This window comes from Gekko japonicus, unplaced genomic scaffold (genome assembly GCF_001447785.1).
Source record: "Gekko japonicus isolate JY-2015 unplaced genomic scaffold, Gekko_japonicus_V1.1 scaffold387, whole genome shotgun sequence".
In the NCBI taxonomy this organism is placed as follows: domain Eukaryota; kingdom Metazoa; phylum Chordata; class Lepidosauria; order Squamata; family Gekkonidae; genus Gekko; species Gekko japonicus.
The window spans coordinates 589105-613286 of record NW_015170900.1 but is presented as its reverse complement, the minus strand read 5'-3'; the positions used below and the strand labels follow the sequence as shown (position 1 = coordinate 613286).

The 24182-nt window shown below is 42.8% G+C and overlaps 1 protein-coding gene across 1 annotated transcript in view; it reads left to right on the top strand.

Annotated features, from left to right (window-relative positions):
* CCSER1 (coiled-coil serine rich protein 1) overlaps positions 1 to 24182 on the top strand; it is a 934040-nt gene that overhangs the window by 515035 nt on the left and 394823 nt on the right. The window contains exon 9 of the mRNA XM_015418598.1: positions 19481 to 19512. Coding sequence (XP_015274084.1) covers positions 19481 to 19512 — 32 coding nt within the window. The remainder of the gene's footprint in view (positions 1 to 19480; positions 19513 to 24182) is intronic.

Genomic DNA, 24182 nt, shown 5'->3' with positions numbered 1-24182 from the left:
GTATCTTTCTATAAAGGGAGGACTTTTAAAATTGATGCACATACTGGTGAATTGAACAAAAAAACCCACAGTTCCCAGAGTTCCTGCATGCAGCAGAGAGTTGCATGTTCAGCCCTTTGTTCAAGAGTGAAAAGATACAAAGATTTTTTTTTTTAGCTAATATCCCAGCTACTGGTTTCTTTCATGTTCCCCCAACACAGCAAAAAATTGGAGGGAAGGTGTCACGGGCTCTTACAGGCCACCACCTTTTGGACACCACTCTTACGCGGGACACTGCTAGCTTCGGGTAGTAGCGGGGACCACTTACCCACTGGTTTCGTTCTTCGTGATGAAACTCTCTTGGTTCACTCCAAGGCTCTTAAAACTGGCGGAAATTAGTGACCGGACTCCATTGTTTATAAGAATAAAATGGATTTACTGTGACATCTCTCATTTTCCTCCAGCACAACCTTAATCAGATACACGTTCCAAAGGTTCCAACAATTAAACCCCTCTCTTGGATTCTTCCCAAAATGTGTCAGTTCCCAATGGCTGTTAGCCTCCAACCGCCCACAACCTCCTCACTCACTCTCCGTCCTCCAACCCCTCTCTGTCCGTTTTCTGCCCATCAACCTCCCAAACATTCCATCTCTCCACACTGCCCTATGTCTGCACATCGCTTTTCTCTAGGTGTTCCCTTTTTGGAATCCGTCACAGAAGGAGAGGAAGATAGTTCACTATAGTTAAGGTCTCCCTGTCTGCGCCCTTCAAACACTGGAAATTTCTTGGGAAATGCCCAAGGTTTTCATGAGAATGAAAACAAAACAAGAATCTGAAAGACCTGCCTCATTCTGAATCAAATGGGTGGATTTTGCCCATTTCTAAATGACTCATAGAGCTGAAAGGGACCATACAGGCAATCCAGTCTAACCCCCTGCTCAATGCAGGATCAGCCTAAAGCATCCCTGACAAGTGTTTGTCCAGTAGAAAAGAGTAAGAGTACAGTAGCACTTTAAAGACTATCAACATTTGTGATAGGGTATGAGCTTTCATGTGTCACTGCTCACTTCTTCAGATATCTTCTTCAGATGTTCTTCAGATATCTGAAGAAGTGAGCAGTGACTCACAAAAATGCATACCCTACCACAAATTTTGTTAGTCTTTTCTACTGCTACTGCTTTGCAGAACGAAAGGCAAATTAAAGACAGTGACTTAAAATTGCAGAAAGTGGCATTTTTAAGTGCCTCTAGACTCTTTCTGTGCAATGGTCGGGTTTTCTTCGAGATGGTAGCTGAGCTCCTAAGCAAATGTTCTTAGACATTCCCTTGAAACTGAAATAACATATTTTCACATATAAAAATTATTAGGATTGTGGTGCTAGTGTTAAATTATTCTTTTCAGTCTTACCACCTTTCATATGGAAACACATAATGGGATGGATCCAACCATGTACCAGTTAGTCTTCCTCTAAAAGAAAGCCTCTCTAGATTGGAGGAAGGCTTTAAATATGAGCCAAAAGGAAAGGTGGGATGTTAATATTTTAATTATGCTCTATAGAATATATAAATTGTAACACTTTCTTATGTAAATGGAGCTACATTTCTGCTGTTATTAAAATAGGAGGATGACCAAGGTTTCTGGATGATTGACAAGTTAACTGAGTAGCCCATACGTTGGCAGGATTGAACATCAATTTGCATAAAAATGACCTAAATAAATATAGGTTAAACTCTACAAAGTGTTTATTAGTAAAATTTCCAAGGTAAGGGGGGGAAAGCGTGCGTCATTAGTATCCAAGTTGAACTTGGAAGGAAACGTGTTCATGTTCCAAAGAAAATTTGTCCTCTTTCCTCCCCTTGACATTTCAAACTGCACAGTGTGATCCAAGATCTAAATTGGGGTCCCAGATTTCTGGCGTAAGTTTCTTAGTTGCTGGATTCCATTTTAGATTTTAAAGAGCATCTCTTATCTAAAACCCAAGTGTGATGCAAATCCGTTTAATAATGTTGCAAATCATCATTTGTCACATGAATGTTAAAGTCAATGAAAACATAATAATGGGACTAAAATGAAACTTCAGAGAACACTAAAAAGTGAATATGTAGAAAGAGATAATCATAAGCGTGTGAGGCTTCAAATGAAAAATCTGTTTTGGTAGAGTCTGCCTCAAATAAATCATTATGGATTTTGCCACTTTTGCCTCTTCATTACTGAACTGTCACCCTCTGATCTTTTAAATTTAATTTCTCCAAGATTGACTGATTTGGGTGATGAAGGAAACGTACTCTTTTTTGTTTTACTGATTTTGACATCAGAAGGTCAAATTTATATAGCGGTATCATTGAATTAATGTAGAGCTTAATATTCCTCCCCCTAATCTCATCTGCAAATTTGTAATTTTAATGCCATTCTGATATATTATGCTGGGTTCGCACACAGATTGCAGCACTGAGACTGCAGGTGGTGAATACCAACCCTGAATGCTCCTTCTTATTAAAAAAAGCATCCATGCATGCATAAAACTAGCACAGCAGCCCCTGGCCCTGTTTACTGTGACAGATTTCTATTTGCAAGGATTATTTTTTTTTTAACATAGGGGAGAATTCCTAAATTTGATCCTGTATCTGCAGTGTGAGCCCTGACCAGGATGGCCCAGGCTAGCCCAGTCTCACCAGATCTCGGAAGCTAAGCAGATTTGGCCCTGGTTAGTATTTGGATGGGATACCATCAAGGAAGTCCAAAATCGCTACACAGAGGCAGGCAGTGGCAAACCACCTTTGAACATCTCTTGCCTTGAAATTATGGTTGCTAGCTCTGGGTTGGGAACAGTTGAGTCTGGTAACAGCAGGGTTTGGGGAGGTGAGAGACCTCAGCTGGTATAATTCCACAAAGCCCATATTTCAGAACTACTGTTTTCTCCAGGGGAACTAATCTTGGTACACAGGAAATCAATTGTAATAGTGGGAGATCTCCAGGTGGCACCCTACTTGAAAGCCCTATGACACTGCCATAAATCAGCTATGGCTTTATCACACTTTCCACAAGGACCTGTAATCTGAAGTGGAACAGTCCATTCTACCATCTCAGCATTGTTACTATCTCATTCTCTTGCTTATGAGGCACCATGGCATACCTAAAGTGCCCTTAAAAATAGGAGTGCCCAAACTCATTGAAGATAACCATGTATCTTGGTGTAATAACATGTGAGGAACTGATTTTACATATCTATTGAAGATATTTCCAGCCCAACTTTTTCCAGCAAAGGACTCAAGGCAGCTCAAGGAGGAAATCACATCTACTGCCTGAACCTAAGGTATTTATCACACTGTTCATAAATGTTTGCTGTCTAACAAGTTGTGCTGACTGTTGTGTTGTTGTTGTTGTTGTTTTAAAAAACCTGGTATAGTACATACTTACCTTGGACCTAAGTGGACTCTTCCCTGGATTTGTGCTGATTTTGTGGGTTTCGGGAAATTCTCTTCAAAAAAAGAGCATTCTAGGATGCTTCCCCCCCAAAAAATATAGTAGTGACGCCATCCGCAGAATAAGCAGATTGCTCAGACCAAGAGTGGAATGGGCCACACAGATCTAAATTAAAAAAAAAAAATAGGGAAGAGCAGAAAGATCAGTGATGTAAAATAAGTAGCGCAAATAGATTATAGATCACTCGGGGGAGAAGGTAGGTGGAGTCCCATTTGATTCAGAATAGAATTGGGTTTGAGTTTTGGGTGAGAAAAAGGGTTGCCAATACCAGGTTGGGAAATTCCTTAAGATTTGGGGGGCGGGGTTAGAGCCTGCGGAGGGCAGGTTTCAGGAAGGGGAGAGACCTCAGTGGGATATAATGCCACAGAGTCCACCCTCAGATCAGTCCTTTTCTCCAGGGGAACTGGCCTCTGTAGTCTGAAAACTGGGTGTAATTCCAGGAGATCTCCAGGTCCCACCAGAAGGTTGGCAGGGAGAAACAGGAAGTGACACGATAGGACTATGTTTCAGGTGAAGGTGAGCAAGGAAGAAGTGAGCACAGGAGCCTGCTGAGCTGCTGGCACAACTTGTAATGAACTCTGTGACTGAAGGTAGGAAAGGTGATGTTGACCCCGTAATACTTACAAAGCAACATGCTTCTTTCATTGCACTTAATCAAAAGTAGCTGTATATGAATTCTACTAGAAGAAAGAATAGATGGCAATGGGAGAGTTGTCCTCGAGGGCTGGCTGGGTGCTTCCCTTTCCCGACCCAGACTGCTTAGAGCCAGAAAGTGAGCCCCGGGATCCAGTTGAGGACTATTACTCTTCCTGTGCAAACCTTGAACATGACTCAAATGGGAAAGTGTGATGTTAACACAAACTGATTGGATAGTTGGAGACATGAGAAATTTTACTGATACATTAAGTACCTTTTATGACACCTAGTAGTTTTAGCCTGGGGTTAAAATAGGATTTGTATTAAGAATATGATACAGATTTTCCTAGGCTGGGCTGTGCATTATGCTTTCCAATGCACCTTAAACTGTAAGCATATTTAAACTGTAAGAGCTTAGAGGGATATTATCCCACTAGCACACATCACACCCTCTGTGACATACATAATGCAAATAATGGAAGCTGGATAGATTATCTTGATTTTCATCCTTGACCTGCTGCTATCTATCCAGCTATTCTAATAGAAATATATATGAGCACTGCATGCTGACTGTGAACTGTATATACAATTTTAATATTGTGCAGCTTTAGAGTTCATTTATTCATCCCCCCTCCCATGGTAATGGAAATTCCTGCTTGTTAAGAATAAAACAGAACATTAACATTAATGATGCAACAGGAAGATGGTACATGAAGGTAACAGATTATAAAAGGGATTTGGGAACATTAACACATTGTTCTGGAAAAGGGGGGAAAAATCAAAAGGTACTGTATTTAGATGTTTCCAAGAACATTGCTCAGAAATATGAAATGATAACTGAAGATAAATTCCCAACAAGTAAGGTTGCACTTTGAAGCTTGATTATATGCAGTGCTAGTTCTGTGACCTGGGAAAAGATTTGCACTCATTTAAAGCCATTAGGTAAAAACTTAGGGCTGATTCACACTAGCCTGTATAACGCTCATTCAACAATCAGTGTCTCATATCTGAGAGTTTTTGGTACCCATTGTGCTTGAAGTAAGATCTACAGAAAGCTCTGTTGCTGGGATTAGCTCAGTGATTGCTGTTTCTCAGACATGTAGATGATTACTTGGTGAGTACAGAACATACCTGTATTTCCTCTTTCGTTTCCATCCTGGCTCACCCCCCACCCCCCACTTCCCCTTCAGCATCTCCTGCCACCTCCTTGTGGCCTCATCCCTCATCTTTTCCTGCATCCTCGTCTGCATTTCTTAACCTTCTGGTGTTGGCCACACAACACTGGGCACTGTGTCAGGGACAGGTTGAAGAGGGAACCCGCTTGCCAGAGGTCATGAGGTGCTCCTCATGAGGAAAGCCCTAAGGCACAGCTGGAAGCAAAAGGGTTCTCCAGCAGCTCTAAGAAGCTTGCTCAGAAAAGGCAAGACAAACCCCAGGTGGAGCAGGTGAGGGCTAACAACCTTGGAGACAACAGAGCCAGCAGCCAATAGCAGCAGCTGGGAGTAGGTGAGGGCAGCGGGGCAGCCAAGCCGCCAAGCCAGAGTGCTTGTTAAGGCAAGGCTACAGATGGGAGATGCTGGCAGATGGAGTACTGAGGGGAATGTCTGAGCCATGAGACAGGAAGGGTGTTGTCAACTGCTTCGTTGCACTGTATGCCTGAATAGATGATTGGCTGAACTGACTGGAGAATCCTGCGTGTGCTTGGGCTTGTCATGATCCTAAGCCTATAGTAGTGAGTCCTGCATGTGCTTGGGGGCAGGGCCAGTGGACTTGTCATGATCCTAGGCCTATAATAGGGAAGCCTGTACTAGAGTGATTACAGGGCCTACATTCCCTAGGCCCTTGTTGGACCCTGTAATTGGTTAGCAAGGGATTTGGAGGAAAAACTTGCACCAGTAGATGGTGGTGCCTAGGAAGAAGGGATAAAAGGCCTTGCCCAAAGTGGGAGGGTATTCATGCGTAGGGAGCAGAGCTGAGGCTGCTCAGATGGAGGGATCCCTCATCCAGAACGGGTGAGTCAGCTTGAAGCCAGTCACCCAGAGACAGCTAGGAACAATAGATGTGTTAGGAAGCTGTATTTTGTGTACCTGCCTTTACTGTTCTCTTTATTACAGTGGTTATTATTCCTCTTTAATAAAGTTGTTTGTTACTCTGCATGGGTCCTCACATCTCATTCAGTCACTTATAAGGTGGAACCTGTTGGAAAAGGAGTGGAAAAAGGGATTGGGTGGTACTCTAGGTCCCCTCAAGGAGACGCATACCAGAGTGGTGGCAGCCATTAGAGAGCTTTTCTAGCCACTGCCCACGACAGAACTGTAGACCCTTACCTAGTTGGCCATGAGCTGCAGTACTACAGGTCACCTGGAAGATACCCAGTCCTGCCACAGGCACTATTTTGGGCCGCTGTAGCAAAATGCCACCTGTGTGTCATTTTTTGCCATGATGTTTGCACATGTTTGCAATACCTTTTTCCATCTGTACATTTGTTTAGAAATAATCATATTTTTTTCTGAAAACCTGGAAGTTACCTCAGATTTACAGAAATACCTTATCTCTGGGTGGCCTGTCCTTATAGATATTTTTATCCTCTCTGTGGGGCCACCCCTCACTACGAGACACATGAAAATTGGGCAGCATTCCCAACATTTCAGTTGGTGAAATCTCATCCTGTTCTGTCAACATCTTAGCTAGCAGTGGCTCTTTGTTACACAGGAGCAGGTTTTCAAGAGCCCTGCCCGCAAAGACCTTTTTTAAAAAACAAAACAAAACTTGGAACACCAGGGATTCAGTCTTCAATTTATTGCATACTCTTGCAATATATTGTTTCCCTCTACCCCACAAACTGATAAGTTATGTCAAGCCCAGTATTGAAAAGATGTTGAAATTAACTTGGGAAAGTAATCATACACAGTAAATATTGTATATGATAGGATCCAGTAATATTATTTTTAAAGTGACACACCATAAAAGTTACCCAGAGCATCTAACAGCCCTAAAACTTTCTCTGCGAGCTGTCTGTGCGTTCTTTGCCTGAAGTCAGAACGGGTGTGCTGACCTCCCTCAGATCTTCTTAGCTATCAGAATAAAAGCCCATCGTTCCAAAGCACTGGAAACCAGGAATCAATAGTTATTGCGAGGGGAAAAGTTATAGTTTATATTCTGCTAGAGCAGAGTTGTCTGGTTCAGTTATGGACTCCAGCATTGCTCATTGATTGGTTTTGCCTTTCTGCTTTAAAGTCATAGAAGGAAAATAAAAATCTCCATGAAATCCCAGTTTGTACCTGGCTTCCACATTTCAGCAAATAGCTTTTACTGATGCTGTGAAAATACCCCCAACTTGATGGCATGGTTTTGTTATAAGGTGGATAGCTTCTTTTTTTCTTAAGTCAGGTTCAACATTACATGCCATTTCATGGAGTATCATACTTATCCCACCATAGAGATGCAGGGCTCAGTCTCTGGCATCTCCAGCTAAAAGAATGAGGTAATAGATGATGTCAAAAACCTCCGACTCAGCCCCGGAGAGCTGCTGCAGGTCAGTGCAGAGCACACTGGCCTTGATGCAATGTTAGACTGCTTTCTATGTGTGTTCTGGGTCAGCGGAGGCCCCTGGGAATATCGGGTGATTATAGGGATGCCAGCCTATCCCCCAGAATTACAGCTCATCTTCAGACTACAAAGATAAGTTTCCCTGGAGAAAAAGGATGCTTTGGATGGGGGACTCTATGGCATTGTACCCCACTGATGCTCCTGTCCTCCCCAGGCTCTACCCCCAAATCTCCAGGAGTTCCCCAAATAGAGCTGGCAACCCTACCCCCCCCACACACACACAGTCTCCTCCAATGGCCGGGGGACCCTGGCAACCCTAGGTGTGCAGGACAGAAGACAACATTGGGGCAACGGGTTAGTGGTGGTCTGCTGGGCCATTTGAGTAGCATTTCCACAGAATACACTGGGGAGCATTCTGGTTTTTGTGATTCAAGGCAGCAAATGTGTTAATTCAGATGGAAATTCATTTTATTATTTGTTGGTGTTATTTAAAGGAGGAAATATATCTTGCCAGTTCTTATATAGCCTTGCAAACTTCCAATTTATCTACAAGCACAGTTCCAAATGTTGGCTCTGACCCACAAAAACAGTTGAATAGGAATACCTGAGCGATCACCCACTTCCCTATAGGGCTGTTTAGCAGCTAAGCCCTTCACTTTGGAGGCCTCTGGATAACCCCTTCCAGATGAGATAGGATCCAGCCACGATCATCTCTGGGGTGCCACCTCATCTGTGGAACTCTGTACCTATGCCAGTCTGGGTATTTGGTAGAGTTCAGTCAGTTTTGGCTGCTATTTTAGCTAGTAGTTACATGGGTGGTTTTTTTTTTTAAAAAAATAAGATGCTTGAAAACCAGGCTTCCCTTGCTTAGTTTCTGTTTTTCTCGTGTCAAGCACAACATACAGTACTATTGAAGTATCTGTTTTTCAGTTTAAAATGACATTCACTTCAGGTAGTTTTGTGTTTGCACATTTGGCAGTGTTCAGCAAGGTAGGTGGCCAGGTGGCTGCTCTTTTCTTTATTTTTAAACATTATTTACAAACCCATCTTTTCCCTGACAACTCAGGACCCAAGGTTAGAAACAGCCATTAATATTAACATAATATTAAAAGCCATTAATATTAAGTACATGGAACTGCATGTATTAAAATCCAAAATAGAGAAACCATAGAGTTTCTGGTGATTCCTAGAGCTACCCTGGAAATGACAAAGGGTGACTCTAGAAATTGTCGAAAGTTTTCAGCATTTTCTAGAGCTACCGTTTGTCACTTCCAACAAGAACTTCCAGTAAGTATATGAGGTTAATTAAAAAAAAAATCTCCCTCTGCTGCTCCAAGCAGTTGCAGGCAACAGGATCTGGGAGCAGGGGATCCCACAGCCCTATCGAGGGCTTTGACAGCCTTAGCCCCAGGTCATGAAGAGACTTAAAGGTAAGCAGCATCACCATGAATTGGATCCAGAAAGGAAGAGGCAAGCAGTGAAAGAACCTCAGAATAGGTGTAGTACAGTTATCTGTGGCTAGCCCCTGCTAAGAAATGGGCTTCCAGTAAGTATATGAGGTTAATTAAAAAAAAAATCTCCCTCTGCTGCTCCAAGCAGTTGCAGGCAACAGGATCTGGGAGCAGGGGATCCCACAGCCCTATCGAGGGCTTTGACAGCCTTAGCCCCAGGTCATGAAGAGACTTAAAGGTAAGCACCATCACCGTGAATGGGATCCAGAAAGGAAGAGGCAACCAGTGAAAGAACCTCTGAATAGGTGTAGTACAGTTAACTGTGGCTAGCCCCTGCTAAGAAATGGGCTTACAGTTGGTACAGGCTTACAGATGACTGTTTTGCTTAGTTTATGTATAGTCAAGGATTATCAGGAGCATAAAAATTTCGTACATTTTGAATGTATTCACTGTTTTTGTGCCTATGCAGTTTATGGCACTAATCACTCAGTGGCCTAGGGTCAGATGAAAGTTCTCAGGTTGGCACAGCAAGAATGAGCAAATTGTGAGCCAGTTAAGAGCACATAATTCATAAAAACAAGTTCAGCTTTGGGAGTCAGGTATGCAAAATATTCAAAACTGGAATATTGTACAGGAAAGCCACAAAGCTTCCTGTCTACTGTCTTTTAATGTTAACAGGATTGTAGCAATCAAGGAAATTGCCGCTGTTATAAGTTAATATGCAAGTGAGTTAATGGGAGAGGGAGGGACAAGACAGCCATGCAAGAAGGCACTCATGAAGAAGCATGCAAGAAGGCACTCATGCAGAACGTTTGCATACAATTTAGTGCCAATTTGAGTATTCAGTAGAAAGTGAACAGTTCTTCAGTCGTTCAAAGTGGTGCTCGAACAGAGGAAAACTCGCTATCACTGGCAGTGGCTACCTTTGGATTGTGTTTTCTTTTTATGAATATCGGTTTTGAATTTTATTGTGTACACATTTTAATACTTTTTTAAATTCAGAAATACTTGAAATGAATAAATGAGATATAAAATTAACCAGTTTTATGAAATCAGCAACCACTGAAGATGCCTGGTCTCACGGCCATACATGTGTACAGAGCAATCATTGACCCTGCATAAATATTGACAGTGTTGTTTCTCTAATAGATTAAAAGCAAACACCAGTTATTTAATAGCCATCCCGGAAGTATTCCAATTTTCCTTTTCTGAAGCGAGAAAGATACCACAGAAAACTACAATGTAATTCATTTCTCTGTTCATATCCCTATAAACTCAGGTTACCTGTCCTCTTGAGTTGATTGCAGATTTCACGTGTATGCACTGAGCTAGCGAAACTGCATTACCAGCGCAGCAGGCACTGGCACATCTATAAGCAATTAGCCACAGAAATGATCATAATTGAATATCTCAACACTTTCTCTTGCTACAGCTGACATGTCCCTCGCTAATTCATCTCCCTCTTTCCATCCTAGAGAAATAGTTAACAGCTGTGGCATCAGACAGAACTTAATTTGGCAGCTGGAAAACCCAGATGCCAGAGCCTGGAATTTACCCATAAACTTTGGAAATCTATAATTCTGGAAGCCTCGTTGGGACCTGATGCTAATGGTCCTACTTGGCGTTATAAGACAAGCTTTTGCTAGTTAAGTGCCTGGCTTCCCTTCTGGAATCCAGGCAATTGTCCAAGCTAGTAAACCCCTCCCCTCCCCTCCCTCCCTCTCCCTCTCCCTCTCTCCCTCTCTCTCTCTCTTTGTGTGTGAGAGAGAGAATGGCTTCAGTCTTATACTCGGGAGTGTGACCTATTAAGTTTAACATGGCTTACTTCTGAGTAAACATGCATATGTTCAGGTTGTATTGTGACAGCAGGTACCACATTGTGGGAGAATAGGTGTCTAAATGTATTTATTTAGCAGGGGAGAAGTTTTGATTGAACATGTATACAAATTAAGGAAAAAAAATATATCTTTTCACTTTTTAATTCACACACACACACACACACACAGCTTCCTTGAGAGGTTTTTCTGTGTTCAGGACTTAGGAGAAAAGTAGCAAAAATTGATGTGCATGTTGAAAATGGCGAAAGCATTAAAAAGAAACTGGGTTGGATCCAGCCAGATTTTTCATTCAATCTGGCCCCATTCCCTTCCTTTCTGTAGCCTCTGACCCACATACTTTTTGTCCATGCAGGGCCCATGATCCCCACCATAGCCTTTTGTACGGTCAAAGAGGACCTCCCCTCCTCCATTTTTCACTAGTGGTAAAGCTGGTTAGATCCAGGCCCATAGCTACATTGGGGTATTTGGGGGGCTGGCCCCCCAACTTCTTATCAAGCCCCCCCCATCTTCTATCTAGCCCAGGCCTGCTGCCCCTTCCCCAAGCACAGCTTGTGAAGTTTTTCTAGTACTTGAGGGTAGGTGTTCAACATCGCACCGTCTTGTGAAAGGAAGCCTTTTGTCCCCTTTGCTCTTCCTGTGAGGCTAGGACGAGGAGCCCTCTAGCCCCAAGTGACGCTGAACATTACTTTCCCCTTTCCACAGAAGCTGAACCAACGCGGCTGCTGCCCCTACCCCAAGTGCAGCTTGCTTCCCCGCCACCACCGCCCCTTCTCGGGTGTCACTACTGCCGGAAGCAGTACGAGGCAGCCAAGCAGGTGGGCCAGCAGGCAAGATGGGGCCGGTGGGCTTTGATAGCGCAGGAACTTTCCGCGGGGCCGAGACAGTTGCACTGTGTGATCTGGGCCAGGGCGTCTCTTCCTCTTCTGCCTCCTCCTGTGTTTGGGTGCCCAGCTGGAGTGCCAGTGGAGGCCAGCTCCATGGTGCCCGGCTGCCAGGGCTGCTCACTCACCCGCCCCCTTGCCCTGTTGCTGCTGGAGCCCCTCGCCCTGCCTTGGGAGACCTCCATGAATGAGTGACTGCCTGCTCCAACTGCTCCTGCCTGCTCCAACTGGCCAGCATGAGTTTTAAAATTTTTATTAAATTTTTTTTTTTAATTTTTGTGATGTCAGTGCCCCATGGCTTATTTGCAGGCCCCCCCCAAATTACAAAATCTTGGCTACGGGCCTGGTTAGATCCAACCCACTAGATGGAGAGTTTTGGCTCTTCAATTCTTACTTTTCCCCCACCCTTGACCAGAGCACAAGAACTAAAATGAAAGTTGGCATTCATACGGCGGTCAATTGCATGGCGCAACCTTGCATGACGTGGATCTTAAAATGCATACTATTACTTATGAACATGAGGACTGCTGGATCAGAGAACAGTCTTAAAAAATGCACATGCAGGGACCAATCAAAGCTGTTCCACTAGAAGCTAATTACAAACTAAAGAGAAGTTGGGCAGATGGCAAGAAAAGAGATCCGTTTGTGTTGGGGGGGTTTTAAAGCAGAAATTTTCAAAGCTATAAAATGACTCTGGCGAACTGAAAGCCAGATGCCCCTATCTACCTTTTTCGTTCTTCCACCCTTTCCCTCTTGGTATACTATAACTGTGGGATTGAGAAGTGTACTAGGATGTTATTATCCTTGTGTGCTACAGGGATGAAAGGGGGGTATAACGGATCTCTTTCCGCAAGTTACAGTCGATGCACATACAATCTGTATATGGTGCACTTCTGTTTTTGTTTTTCTTTACACTTGTGTTGAGAAGGCAATTGTAAACTGAGTCGAGATTCCTTAAGGTAGAGAAAAGTGGGGTATAAAACCCAACTCTTTATCATCTTTTTCTTTAAAATAGCCTGGTAGGCTGCACCCACCCAGGCCTGCCCTCAGTGCTACCCTGCTGGGAAGCACTGTCTCCCTGAGCTTTAAAAAAACTGAAAAAGAAAAGGATTATGTCATTTATCCAGCATCAGTAAGACACAGAACGACCAACAGACCATTTTTCCAGCTTGTAACACGTTAAAATAGCTCATTTTAAGTTGCCCCTAATAGGATCAGTTCTTAACCCCTTTAGACATTTACGTCCCTTTCCTCCACTACTGTTACTGAAGTAAGTATTGAAGCAATATTTGTGCCAGTGGGTTTTCCATTTGTTTCATGGGAAATTCTAATGAAAGAGGTGACATTGACTTCCTTCTGCCTATAACTGGATCAAGCAGGATTCACAGTTTATCTCTGCTTGCATATGTTATTACTAGCTCTAATTAATCCCATTTGCAAAGGCAAATTATGATTGGCATTTATCCTTAAAAATTAAGAGCTCATTACACAGAATATAATCTTCACATTTGTATAAGTAGCAGCTATGATTGTGTGTGCTCAAGATGAAATGTTTAAGCATGCTGGCTCAATGTATACAATATTTGCATATGCTAATTAAGCACGGCTTCATTGTGTTTGCATCAGCAAGCAGGTGAAGTTCTCATTCCTCAAGTTACAGCTTTGTGCTCCAAGGTTGTCAGCACAGCAGCTTTGACAGAGGTCTAGAACACCACGCCTGCTGTGCTATGAGTTAATCTCACAAGCTGGCACTCATATGAAAGAGCGCTGCTTGGCCTTGCTAGATTTAAGTGTAGACATGGCTTTATGGAAAGGACTCAGATGTTCCAGCGGATGACTTTCAAAGAAGCATGCAACTGTTCAGGAATCCACAGACTGCTCAACAAGTTCATTCAGCCAGTGCTATTGTTGTAACAAGTGGCTGAGTTTAAATTAAATGTGTGTTTATTCTAAACTTCATGCCTTCCACCTGCCTTTATGAGCCCAAGAATATTAAAAAGTTTTCTTTAATACTGTACCTGTAATTTAGGTAATAATTTTGGATATTAATTACAGAGGACTGGGCAGAGGATGTAATGCGGGGAAAAGCTGCAGTCTGATGTACTGTAAAGAAAGATCTGTACAGTCCATAAATTGTACATCTTGGCCGCTTTAGACTCCACATGCCTGATTATCGCTGGACCACTGTAATCTGTAGCATCTTCACATCCCATTCAGGGGCATTCTTTGGTAAAGACTGTTGGTGTTTCCACAAATATTCTCAGTGCTTTAGGAGCTAGGGAATGGGGGTATCTGCCATAGACACCTCATCCCAGAATACAATTTCATAATAGTGGGATAGAGGTTTTTTTGGTTAGTATTGTGAAGTCTAATCAGCATTCCCTTGGTAATTCTGTTCACTATCAATGTACCCATTTCTAAATGCCATCTTGGCATTTTTGTCCAGCTACCCAGCCTTCCACTGCAGGCCCAAAGTCCATAGTGAAGTGTGTGTGTGAAAGGAAAACCCAGACAACAAATTTGTGGAAAGAAAAAATGGCTACAGCTCTATTGAACACAAGTGAACAAGAGCATTGATGCAGCATGGGGCATCAGACATCCCGCCTGCCACCCAACAATCCTGTCCCTCCAACCTACCTGCTGGGAAGGGAAAACTGAGGAGTGGCAAGCCCCGGGGATCACGTGGGCCCCGGCCACTATGTGGCTCCCCTATGCCACCTGGTAGTGAGAGCCAGCTGACAGCCTCTGAACTGGGCATGCCACTTAATGGCTCCACCTCAAGACCCCTTAGGCCTCCTTCCTTGCCCACTCTGAATCTGGGCTGCAAACATGGCACACAGTAAGTCAGAGCTAGGGCTTGTGTTTTTCTGGCTGGCAACATGTTCTCTAGGGTCTCCGGCAGATGAAGGGGATATTTTGGAAGCTTTTCATGTGCTATATTATGTGTACTTCCACTTCCTCCTTATCCGTTCCCTTACCATCCAAATTCAGGATTCTGAGAACTTTGTTATGATCGTGTTATTTATTTATTTATTTATTTTATTCAATTTATACCCCGCCCTCCTCGCTGCATGGGCTCAGGGAGGGGCGGGCGGCTTACAAAGAGGCCTGCGCCAATATATGTTTGGCAGCCAACTGTACTGGTTTAGACTGCCACAAGTCAAATGTGAGCTAAATCCCAGATCTCTTTACCTTGGCATGGCATAGCTCAAACTGGTGTCAAACAAATTTGCAGCTGCCCTGTTTAAGATGACAAGCTGAGTCTCAGCTGATTGCAGGATCAGCTAAGAATTAGTTCTGAACCACCACCACCCCGCCCCCTAAAAAACCTTCTTCTTGCATCCCACAAGGCTGGGACACAGCAAGAATTTTTCTGTCTGTACCAAATAGTCACAAACAGCTGAAGAGCCCATCACTAAATGGTTTCCCTGATCACCCCTAGTGATCAGAACATGAGCCAAGCCATAAGGTACTTGACCATCCCTAATCCAAACTCTGTGGATATCTCTCAAGCCATGTCAGATGTTGTTTTCTCTAACAAAAAATAAATACAGACCTGGGGCTTTCCCATCATGCCCTTAAGAATTATTTCCACCCTCTCTTCCCCCTGCTTCTGGTTTGGTTTTTTTTAAAAAAAAAAATCCTTCCCAATGAAGAAATGTGGAGAACTTAAAAGTATGGTCACTATCTCGTGGCCTTTTGGTTTGGGAACTTTTTTCCCTAATAGACCAACACCATTACCTTCAATCATTGCTTATTTTCTATGCCATGGAATGGTTTTGTACTCCCCAAAATCATTGTACGTAGGTCCAAAAAAAGGTAGGTTAGCATAGTCAATATTTTTCAAAATATCAACTCCCCTTTTCAGCCTACATAAATAAAAAAGCCATGGAAGTAATTTTCATTCAGGAGTTTGCATCTGTGGAGTTCTCATTGACATCATAATGACTTTGAATTTCACTACTTTGCATTCTTTTAAAAAGAACCTATAAAAATTCTCTCTAAAGACTTCTGAGTAGGCTATTATTTGCATAATATTTTGCTGCCAAACCTTCAGGGTTACACAAATTTAATCACGATGGGAAAAGACTTCAATAGGTATTGGCAAAAATCTTCACTTACTAAAGCTTATCTAAGTCTCCTAGGACAGATCCTTAATATTTTTGGATCTTCTCATGAATATTGACATCTAGTCTTGTGTATTTTTATCTACTCTGAGTTCTTCTTTAAAATAAATTGACTTAGGCCCCTGCTACATGGTGGGGGGGGAGAGCACGGCCAAAGTGCGGCTTTTCAGAGCCGCACCAAAAGAGACACGCGGTGGCGGGATCAGACAGATCCCCTGAGCCGCCGCACAGTTGCTCCCCGGCACAATCAGATGCCGGGGGGGAGCCACTGAAGGAAGAACGAGGCAGCCAGCTGCACATGTGTGCGCATGCGCAGTTCGGTCGGGAGCCTCGAATGCTCCTGAAGACAGGCGCGCCGGCAATCCCATGGCCATGCTTGCTGTGGCGTTTCAGGTAAGTCCTGCTCTTTTGCAGGTTCTTTTTTTATGCACATTTTCAGCCTGAAGGGCCGGATCAAGGACGGGTGTGCGCCACTTCCCAGATGTTGCAGTGTGATCGCGCCCATTTGCTGCGCCCCAATCCGTCCCTCTTCCGGGCCTAAACCTCCCGTGTGACCGGGGCCTTAGTAAACCAATCTAACTGGCTGGCTCAGAATTGGAATCTGAGATCAAACCAATTATTTACAAAAATTTCAACAAACTAATATCTTCTGGAGTTTTTTAGTAACCACTGGATAGGTTCTTAAATTCTCCTATCTTAAATACTATATGAAACATATAGATCAATGGTCCCCAACATGGTGCCTGGCAGGTTTTTGTGTTTGTTTTTCTCATGCCCACGTTCTCCTTTACCAAAGCATTTCTTGCCTCAAACTAAGAGCGAATCCTGGCTTTTAAAAAAGCAGTCTTAGTCATGATGGAGCCCTCCACACTACCAGCTCTAATACCTCTTTTATTCCTATCCAACCCACTAATTTTAACCTACCTCACAGGTCTGTTGTGGAGATAAAAGAGACTGTCTGGGTCCTCATCAAGAAGAAAACTGAGGTATAAATGAAAAAAAATACTTAAATTGTTAAGACGCATAAACTAAAGCAGTCTATCCATATCTGCCTCTTACCCTCTTTGCCTCCTGAGAGATGGTGATGGGAGGGGGAGGCAGAACCTGCCGTTGCTGATTGCCAAGGGAGAGAGGAAGATAAGGGGAGACATGGTAAAAACAAAACCAGTCCTCGGGCAATGTGCCCCCTAAAGTGAGTTTGGGAACTACTGCACTGATTTTGGAATAGTGACAATCAAATTTCACATGCTGATTTGAATACTTATTGTAGCCCTTAATCCTCTTTGTTATGGATTCCCCCCCCCAATTTATGTTTGTGTGGGTGTGTGTAGCTGCCTCACGCTGAGATAAAGAGAACCTGACCACTTTTTCCTAGGTAGACGTCAGAAGAGGCAGCCAGTTTGCAGGGGGTAGATGAAGTGGGGCAGGCAATGCAGCTCCCCAGTGAGAAGGGAAAAGAAACATACAGAAATGAGCAAAGGTTAACTCCCCACTTTGCAGCAGAGGGGAGAGCCATAAAACCACATAGTCCACCTCAGCACATGTGCTATAAAACTGCTGGAGCTCTGCTCCTGCACGGGTGGTGTTGTTAAAGGAGGGGGAGAAACTGCTGTGTTGCTTGAGGAGGGGGAATTTTGTCCTTCTCTCACAGGGAACGATCGAACTACAGCCTTCCATAAGCCCACAGCCAAGCCCAGGATTTGATTTACCCCTTTATTAAATACTGGGTTCTAGATGCATGGCAGTGATCAGCTCAGGTTTATTCAGTGACTTCAGCAAAACTACAAGACAAGACTCCAGAGCCTCAGCTCTGTTAAATAGCATGCAGTTGCCACACCCAAACACACCCCACTCCCAGTGATAGGCTATTTACATAACATTACTACTTGATTGGTTTATTCCGGAGTCAGCTATTGTTCTTATGCTCCAAGCTCATCCAGTCTCTGGGGTGATTCAATCAGGGTGTCAGAACCCACAGCCAACAATGAAGTATACGCATTCAAGAACGGTAATACTTTTATTGCAGAGCTATAGATGCAGTAACATAAGCACTGTTAAGAATGGTGGCGGCCCCATGGGCATAATAGGATATAGGGTATTCATATGCACCCCCCCAGAGCACTGGCCAATTAGGCACCCTCCCCCGCGCGGGATAAAGCTTGGAGACTGTTCGGTAGCTAAAGCTGAGAACCAACACTCTCCCACTGCACCTAGGAAAAACCCAGACAATACAACTCCCTCCTGCACATCTGTATAGAGAAGCATTTCGGCGCAAAGCAGAAAAAGAGCAGAAAGGAATGCAGTAGCAATTAACCAGACACAGACCGAGCTCCCCAACCCCCATGGCAGCATAGCTGACACAGGGATGATTCAGTCTCAATACGTAACACCCTTCCTTTATTTTCTCTCTTGTGTTTTGTTTTAACCCATGAGCTCCCCCTATTAATTCTGTCCATTTTGAACTACCTGCTTCTTAGAACTCCCTGCATCCCTGCTCAGCTCCTCCATCCTCAATACCTGCCATTATCAGTTCTAGCATCCCAATGGTGGCAAAGGCAACCATGGCAGGTTGCTGCAGAGCACCCTCCTGGCACAGGGCCCAGAGCAGCTGGAGCTAAGATGGCCCACGCATTCCTCCACCTCACTGGAGCAGGAGATGCTTCAGAAGAACCCACCAGGAATCACCTTTTTTGTCTTCAGGGAGCACCTATTCAGAAACAGGTGCCTTCATGATAGGATGATACTTGGCTTTGAAACCTTTGAACATTTTATGATTGGCCCCAACATTCATGACAGCCATTTTGTGGTTGGCTGCTTCCCCCCATGCAGCCATTTTGTGGTGGAGCCAACTGTTCTCATAATTCCAAACATGCTGACAGCCTCAACAAGGTTCTCCTGGTCTAGACAAACAAACTCGCAAAATATGGTAGCCAACGAATTTCTCCCTTTTTCTGAAGCTCATCACATTTCTGTGGTTTATGAACCTTCTTTCATGTTGGATTAGATCTTAACAGTTAAGTGCCATTCCCATTGTTAATCACCTTCATTTTCTGTCTCCATCTAGCTATAGGTTCAAGTACTCATAATTCAGATTGTACTATATCAGTATGAATTTTCATACTGTCTCCTCTGGAAAGAGGGCATGTGGAATGGGACTATGAATACTCACAGCATGGTATTACTGGTCATTGTGATGAATATTTGAAGCTATGGCTTTGATAGGTATAACGTATCAAGTTGAGATCATTTTAGTGTCCTTCATTAGGCTGGAGGTTAATCCTGTGGTAACATTGTTTCTTCTATGAAAAATTCAATTATTCTAATTTTTTTACATCAAAATGAAGAAAAGTACATGTACAATACTACCTCATACCGAGGGGACAATGATACCACCAAATGTTTGTTTTCTCTTTGTATTCTTCTTTCTGAAAAAGGAAACCTAATATAAGCAAGAATATCCCCTACTGTATGAGCTCAAACTCTCCTCCTCCTAAGACAGATTTATTTTATAATTGTTACCTAAACATGGAAAGTAGGGATTATCATGGGAGCTTCTGAGCACAGCACAGTGATAAAGAATATTCTTTTAGGAATCCAGAATGGGCACTTGGCTATTTATTAAAAATATAAAATCATCATGGTTTGTTCTGTAACTTTCATAACATGAATTTAGCCAATGTATATTCATTTTCTGTACCTCTAGTACTGCCTGGAGTTTTTATTTTGTGTTAATGCTTCAAAAGTACAGACGGAGTTTAGTTTTCTTTTTCAACAGAAAGAAAAAAATGGTTCATTTTGGCAATTTCTTTTGTTACTTGGGGTCACTGAGATCATGTGTAGAGTATTTTAAACTCTGAAGCTACTGAAATAAAAAGTGTCAAGATGTAGTCTAATATCTGTTATAAAAATCAAGAACTGCTTCTCCTTTGCAGTTCGTTTTTGGGTACAGATACATGACCATAAAATGCACTGAAAGGCATGTCCTTGTAAAATTTGGTGCATTTGCTTTCAAGAAACTCAGAAGCACACGCACACACTCAGAAGCAGCAGTATTCACTGAGAAAGGAGTCACTGGTGCCCCTTGGACATTCTCCCAGCTGCAAGGAGGCTGCTTGGTTAGAGTGGCTTCCGTGAGACCTGAAAGACCAATTACGTGGTCATTTCCTTGGAGCCAACACTCCCACTTCTGAAGGTGACAGCTGATTCAATGGGAAATACCTGCATGCATGTGGTTGGATCGTTTCAGTATTTTCCAGGTTTTTTGTCTGTTTGTTTGCTGTCAGGTCATAGCTGATTTATGGGGTTTTCAAGGCAAGAGACGTTCAGAGATGGTAAGTAGGGTTGCCTCTGTGTCGCAACCCTGGACTTCACTGGTAGTCTTCCATCCAAACACTAATAAGGACTGATGCTTAGCTTCTGAGATCAAGCTAGGCTGGGCTATTCAGGGCAGGGCTTTTCCAAACCATGTCAGATTTAATGATATATTGTGTGTGTTGACTTAACCTCATAGAGAAAGGTCTAAGTTTGCCCATCTGCCCCATTCTAAGGATATATCTGTGATCAACTTCTTAACATTTAGTATGAACGTGTGTTTGTTATTTCTAGGAATCAGGATTCCAAGATAGGTAATGACATCTGGGCACCAACAGAATGTCCATGAGCCACTACACTCTGTGATATGTTGTATCCCAATGAGATCAACTCAGATTTTGTCCAGTTAATCAAATAACTGGACAAATCACCAGAAGCCGCCCTGAGCCCGTTCGCGGGGAGGGCGGGGTATAAATATAATAAAATAAATAAAAATAAAATAAATAAGTTCCAATCACATTCTTTAATACAGGAATGGAAGACTGACGTTCTGAAATAATAACTGAAAATCATCTGCATAAAGAATAATTTTACATTCCAAAGAGTTATGTACAAAGCCGTTAATGTTATTATTTTCTCTAATAACACAGGCTAGAGGTTCCAAACATCAATAAAAAATAAAAGGAAAAGGAGAAACCTTGTCTGGTACCCCTCTCAAGAGGGAAAGGCACAGAGAAGATGTCATTAGTTAGAACTCTAGATCTGGGAGATAAAGAATTCTAATCCATTTCAAAAATTCATGAGGAAAGCCAGTCAATTAGTGGCAGTTGAGCAAAGAGAAAGTTAATAAGAAGACTATGGGTAAACTCTGTTAAGAAAAATAAGTCCTGGAAGAGCTTGATTACCACAGCAGTCAATGAAACCGTATGTTCTTGATGTCAATGCAATAGAAAATCTTAATATATCTAAACAGGGTATATAAAGTTGAAGTAATTGGGATTTTTTTTACTCGTATTGTTTTTCTTGGCTTGTTATGCCTTAAGTTGAAATGTGTTTCACTTTTTAAATATTAATAATACTGTTTTTTAATCAGCCTCTAGCTACAGCACTCAGTTACAGCACCACATTAGTATTTCCCAAGGTACACTTGAGGGTATCTCTAGGGGTAAAGAAAAAAAAACCTCAAGCGGTGGCAGTAATTCAAATACTGTTCTTGAGGCTAAACATTCCTAGTTCCTTCAGACTTTCCCTGTAGGACTTGTCTCACGGATCCCTGAGAATCAACGATAATTATTCTTAAAGTATGGCTAAATCCAGTCAACTGCATAGAAATGAGATTTGCATTTGCGTTCATGTATTTAGGACTGTGATGTTAGAAGAGTGAGAATAAGGTCTATACAGAGTACTTCTTTTAATCAGTATTTCATTGAAGTAGATCCATCTGGATTTCTCCAAAGGAATGTGTTATTATTTTGATACCTCCAACCTCAAAGTATCCATCATGTAAACTCTTTGGGCAGGTGGTGAGAGGATTGTTGTAGTATGTGTGTGTGTGTGTGTGTGTTTCAAAGTAGTCTCACTTTTTCTTTTTTGCCAGTAGTGAAATAGATCGAACTGTTTGCAAGATGACAGATTAAGGTGGTCCTTGCTGACTTAAAATAAAAACCGCTAGTTTACAAACAATTTTTGGCCAAGAACATATCAACAGAGAACTATTTGCCAGAAAGTGTAATAGATCCAGGAACTTCATGTTCTGTGTCTCTACTTCCTGACAAGAAGCTGTTCAGTAGAACAATTCCGTTAATCTTGGAGCTAATTTTGTCACTACCACTTGAATATCCAACTTTTTAAATGCCCAAATAGATTCTAATTATATTATCAAGTTATATGTTCCACTGCACTCTGCCTTGGACCTCTGTTGTGGGCAAAATTCTATATCTCTATTACATAGGGTCAAAGCTGGTTGTCTGCAGGCAAATGGAGATGTGTCCATCCAAGAGGTCAGACTGAAAATCAAAGAAGACAAGTCAGTTTAAGAGCATGGGTTACGTTCAGATTGGTGCCAAAGCACTGGGGCAAGGTTTTAGCCTTCCTGTTTTCTATCCCCACAATTTTCACAAGCCTATCACTCCCTAGACCAGCTAGAACATAAGAGCAGCTGTGCTGGATCAGACCAGTGACCTTATAGTCCTGCTGTTTCTCACAGTGGCCAACACAGTTTACACAGTGACAACTTGGGCAGAGGAAAGAAGGAAAGCGAAAGGCAAAGGCGAAAAGTAAAGTTACCCAACTGAATGCAGATTTCCAGAGAACAGCAAGGAGAGATAAGGAGGCTTTCCTGAATGAACAATGCAGAGTAATAGAGGAAAACAAGAGAATGGGAAGGACTAGAGATCTCTTCAAGAAAATTGGAGAAATAAAGGGAGGGTTCCATGCAAAGCTGGCCATGATAAAGGACAAAAATCATAGGGACCTAACAGAAGCGGAAGAGATTAGGAAAAGATGGCAAGAATACACAGAAGAACTATACAAGAAAGACCTTGATGTCCTTGACAACCACGACGGTATAATCACTGACCTCGAGCCGGACATCCTGCAATGTGAAGTTAAATGGGCCTTAGAAAGCATTACTAACAACAAAGCTAGTGGAGATGGTGGTATCCCAGCTGAGCTATTCAAAGTCTTAAAAGATGATGCTGTTAAAGTGCTGCACTCAATTTGCCAGCAAATTTGGAAAACGCAACAGTGGCCACAGGATTGGAAAAGGTCAGTATACATTCCAAAGAAGGGCAATGCCAAGGAATGTTCAAACTATCGCACAATTGCACTCATATCACACGCTAGCAAGGTCAAGATCCTACAAGCTAGGCTTCAACAGTACGTGGATAGAGAACTGCCAGAAGTACAAGCTGGGTTTCGAAGAGGTAAAGGAACTAGAGATCAAATTGCCAACATTCGCTGGATTAAGGAGAAAGCAAGAGAGTACCAGAAAAAACATCTGCTTCATTGACTATGCTAGAGCCTTTGACTGTGTGGATGACAACAAACTATGGAAGGTCCTTAAAGAGATGGGAGTACCAGACCACCTCACATGTCTCTTGAGAAACCTGTATAAGGGTCAAGAAGCGACAGTTAGAACTGGATATGGAACAACTGATTGGTTTAGCATAGGAAAAGGAGTACGACAAGGATGTATATTGTCGCCTTGCTTATTTAATATATATGCAGAGTACATCATGCGAAATGCTGGCCTGGATGAATCACAAGCGGGAATTAAGATTGCTGGGGAAAAGATCAACAACCTCAGATATGCAGACGATACCACTCTGATGGCAGAAAGTGAAGAGGACCTCAAGAGCCTCTTGCTCAGGGTAAAAGAGGAGAGCGCAAAAGTGGGCTTGAAGCTCAACATAAAAAAAACTAAGATCATGGCATCCGGCCCCATCACTCCTTGGCAAATAGAAGGGGAAGTCGTGGAAGTAGTGACAGACTTCACATTCCTGGGATCCCAGATCACCGCAGACAGTGACAGCAGCCATGAAATTAAAAGACGCCTGCTCCTTGGGAGGAAAGCGATGGCGAACCTAAACAGCATGATAAAAAGTAGAGACATCACCCTGCCAACAAAAGTCTGCACGGTCAAAGCAATGGTATTCCCAGTAGTCATGTATGGCTGCGAGAGTTGGACTATAAGGAAGGCCGAGCACCGATGAATAGATTCGTTTGACCTATGGTGCTGGAGAAGACTCTTGAGAGACCCTTGGACTGCAAGAAAATCAAATCAGTCAATCCTAACAGAAATCAACCCTGACTGTTCCCTGGAAGGCCAGATCCTGAAGTTGAAGCTCAAATACTTTGGCCACCAAATGAGAAGGGAGCATTCACTGGAGAAGACCCTGATGCTCGGAAAGATTGAAGGTCAAAGAA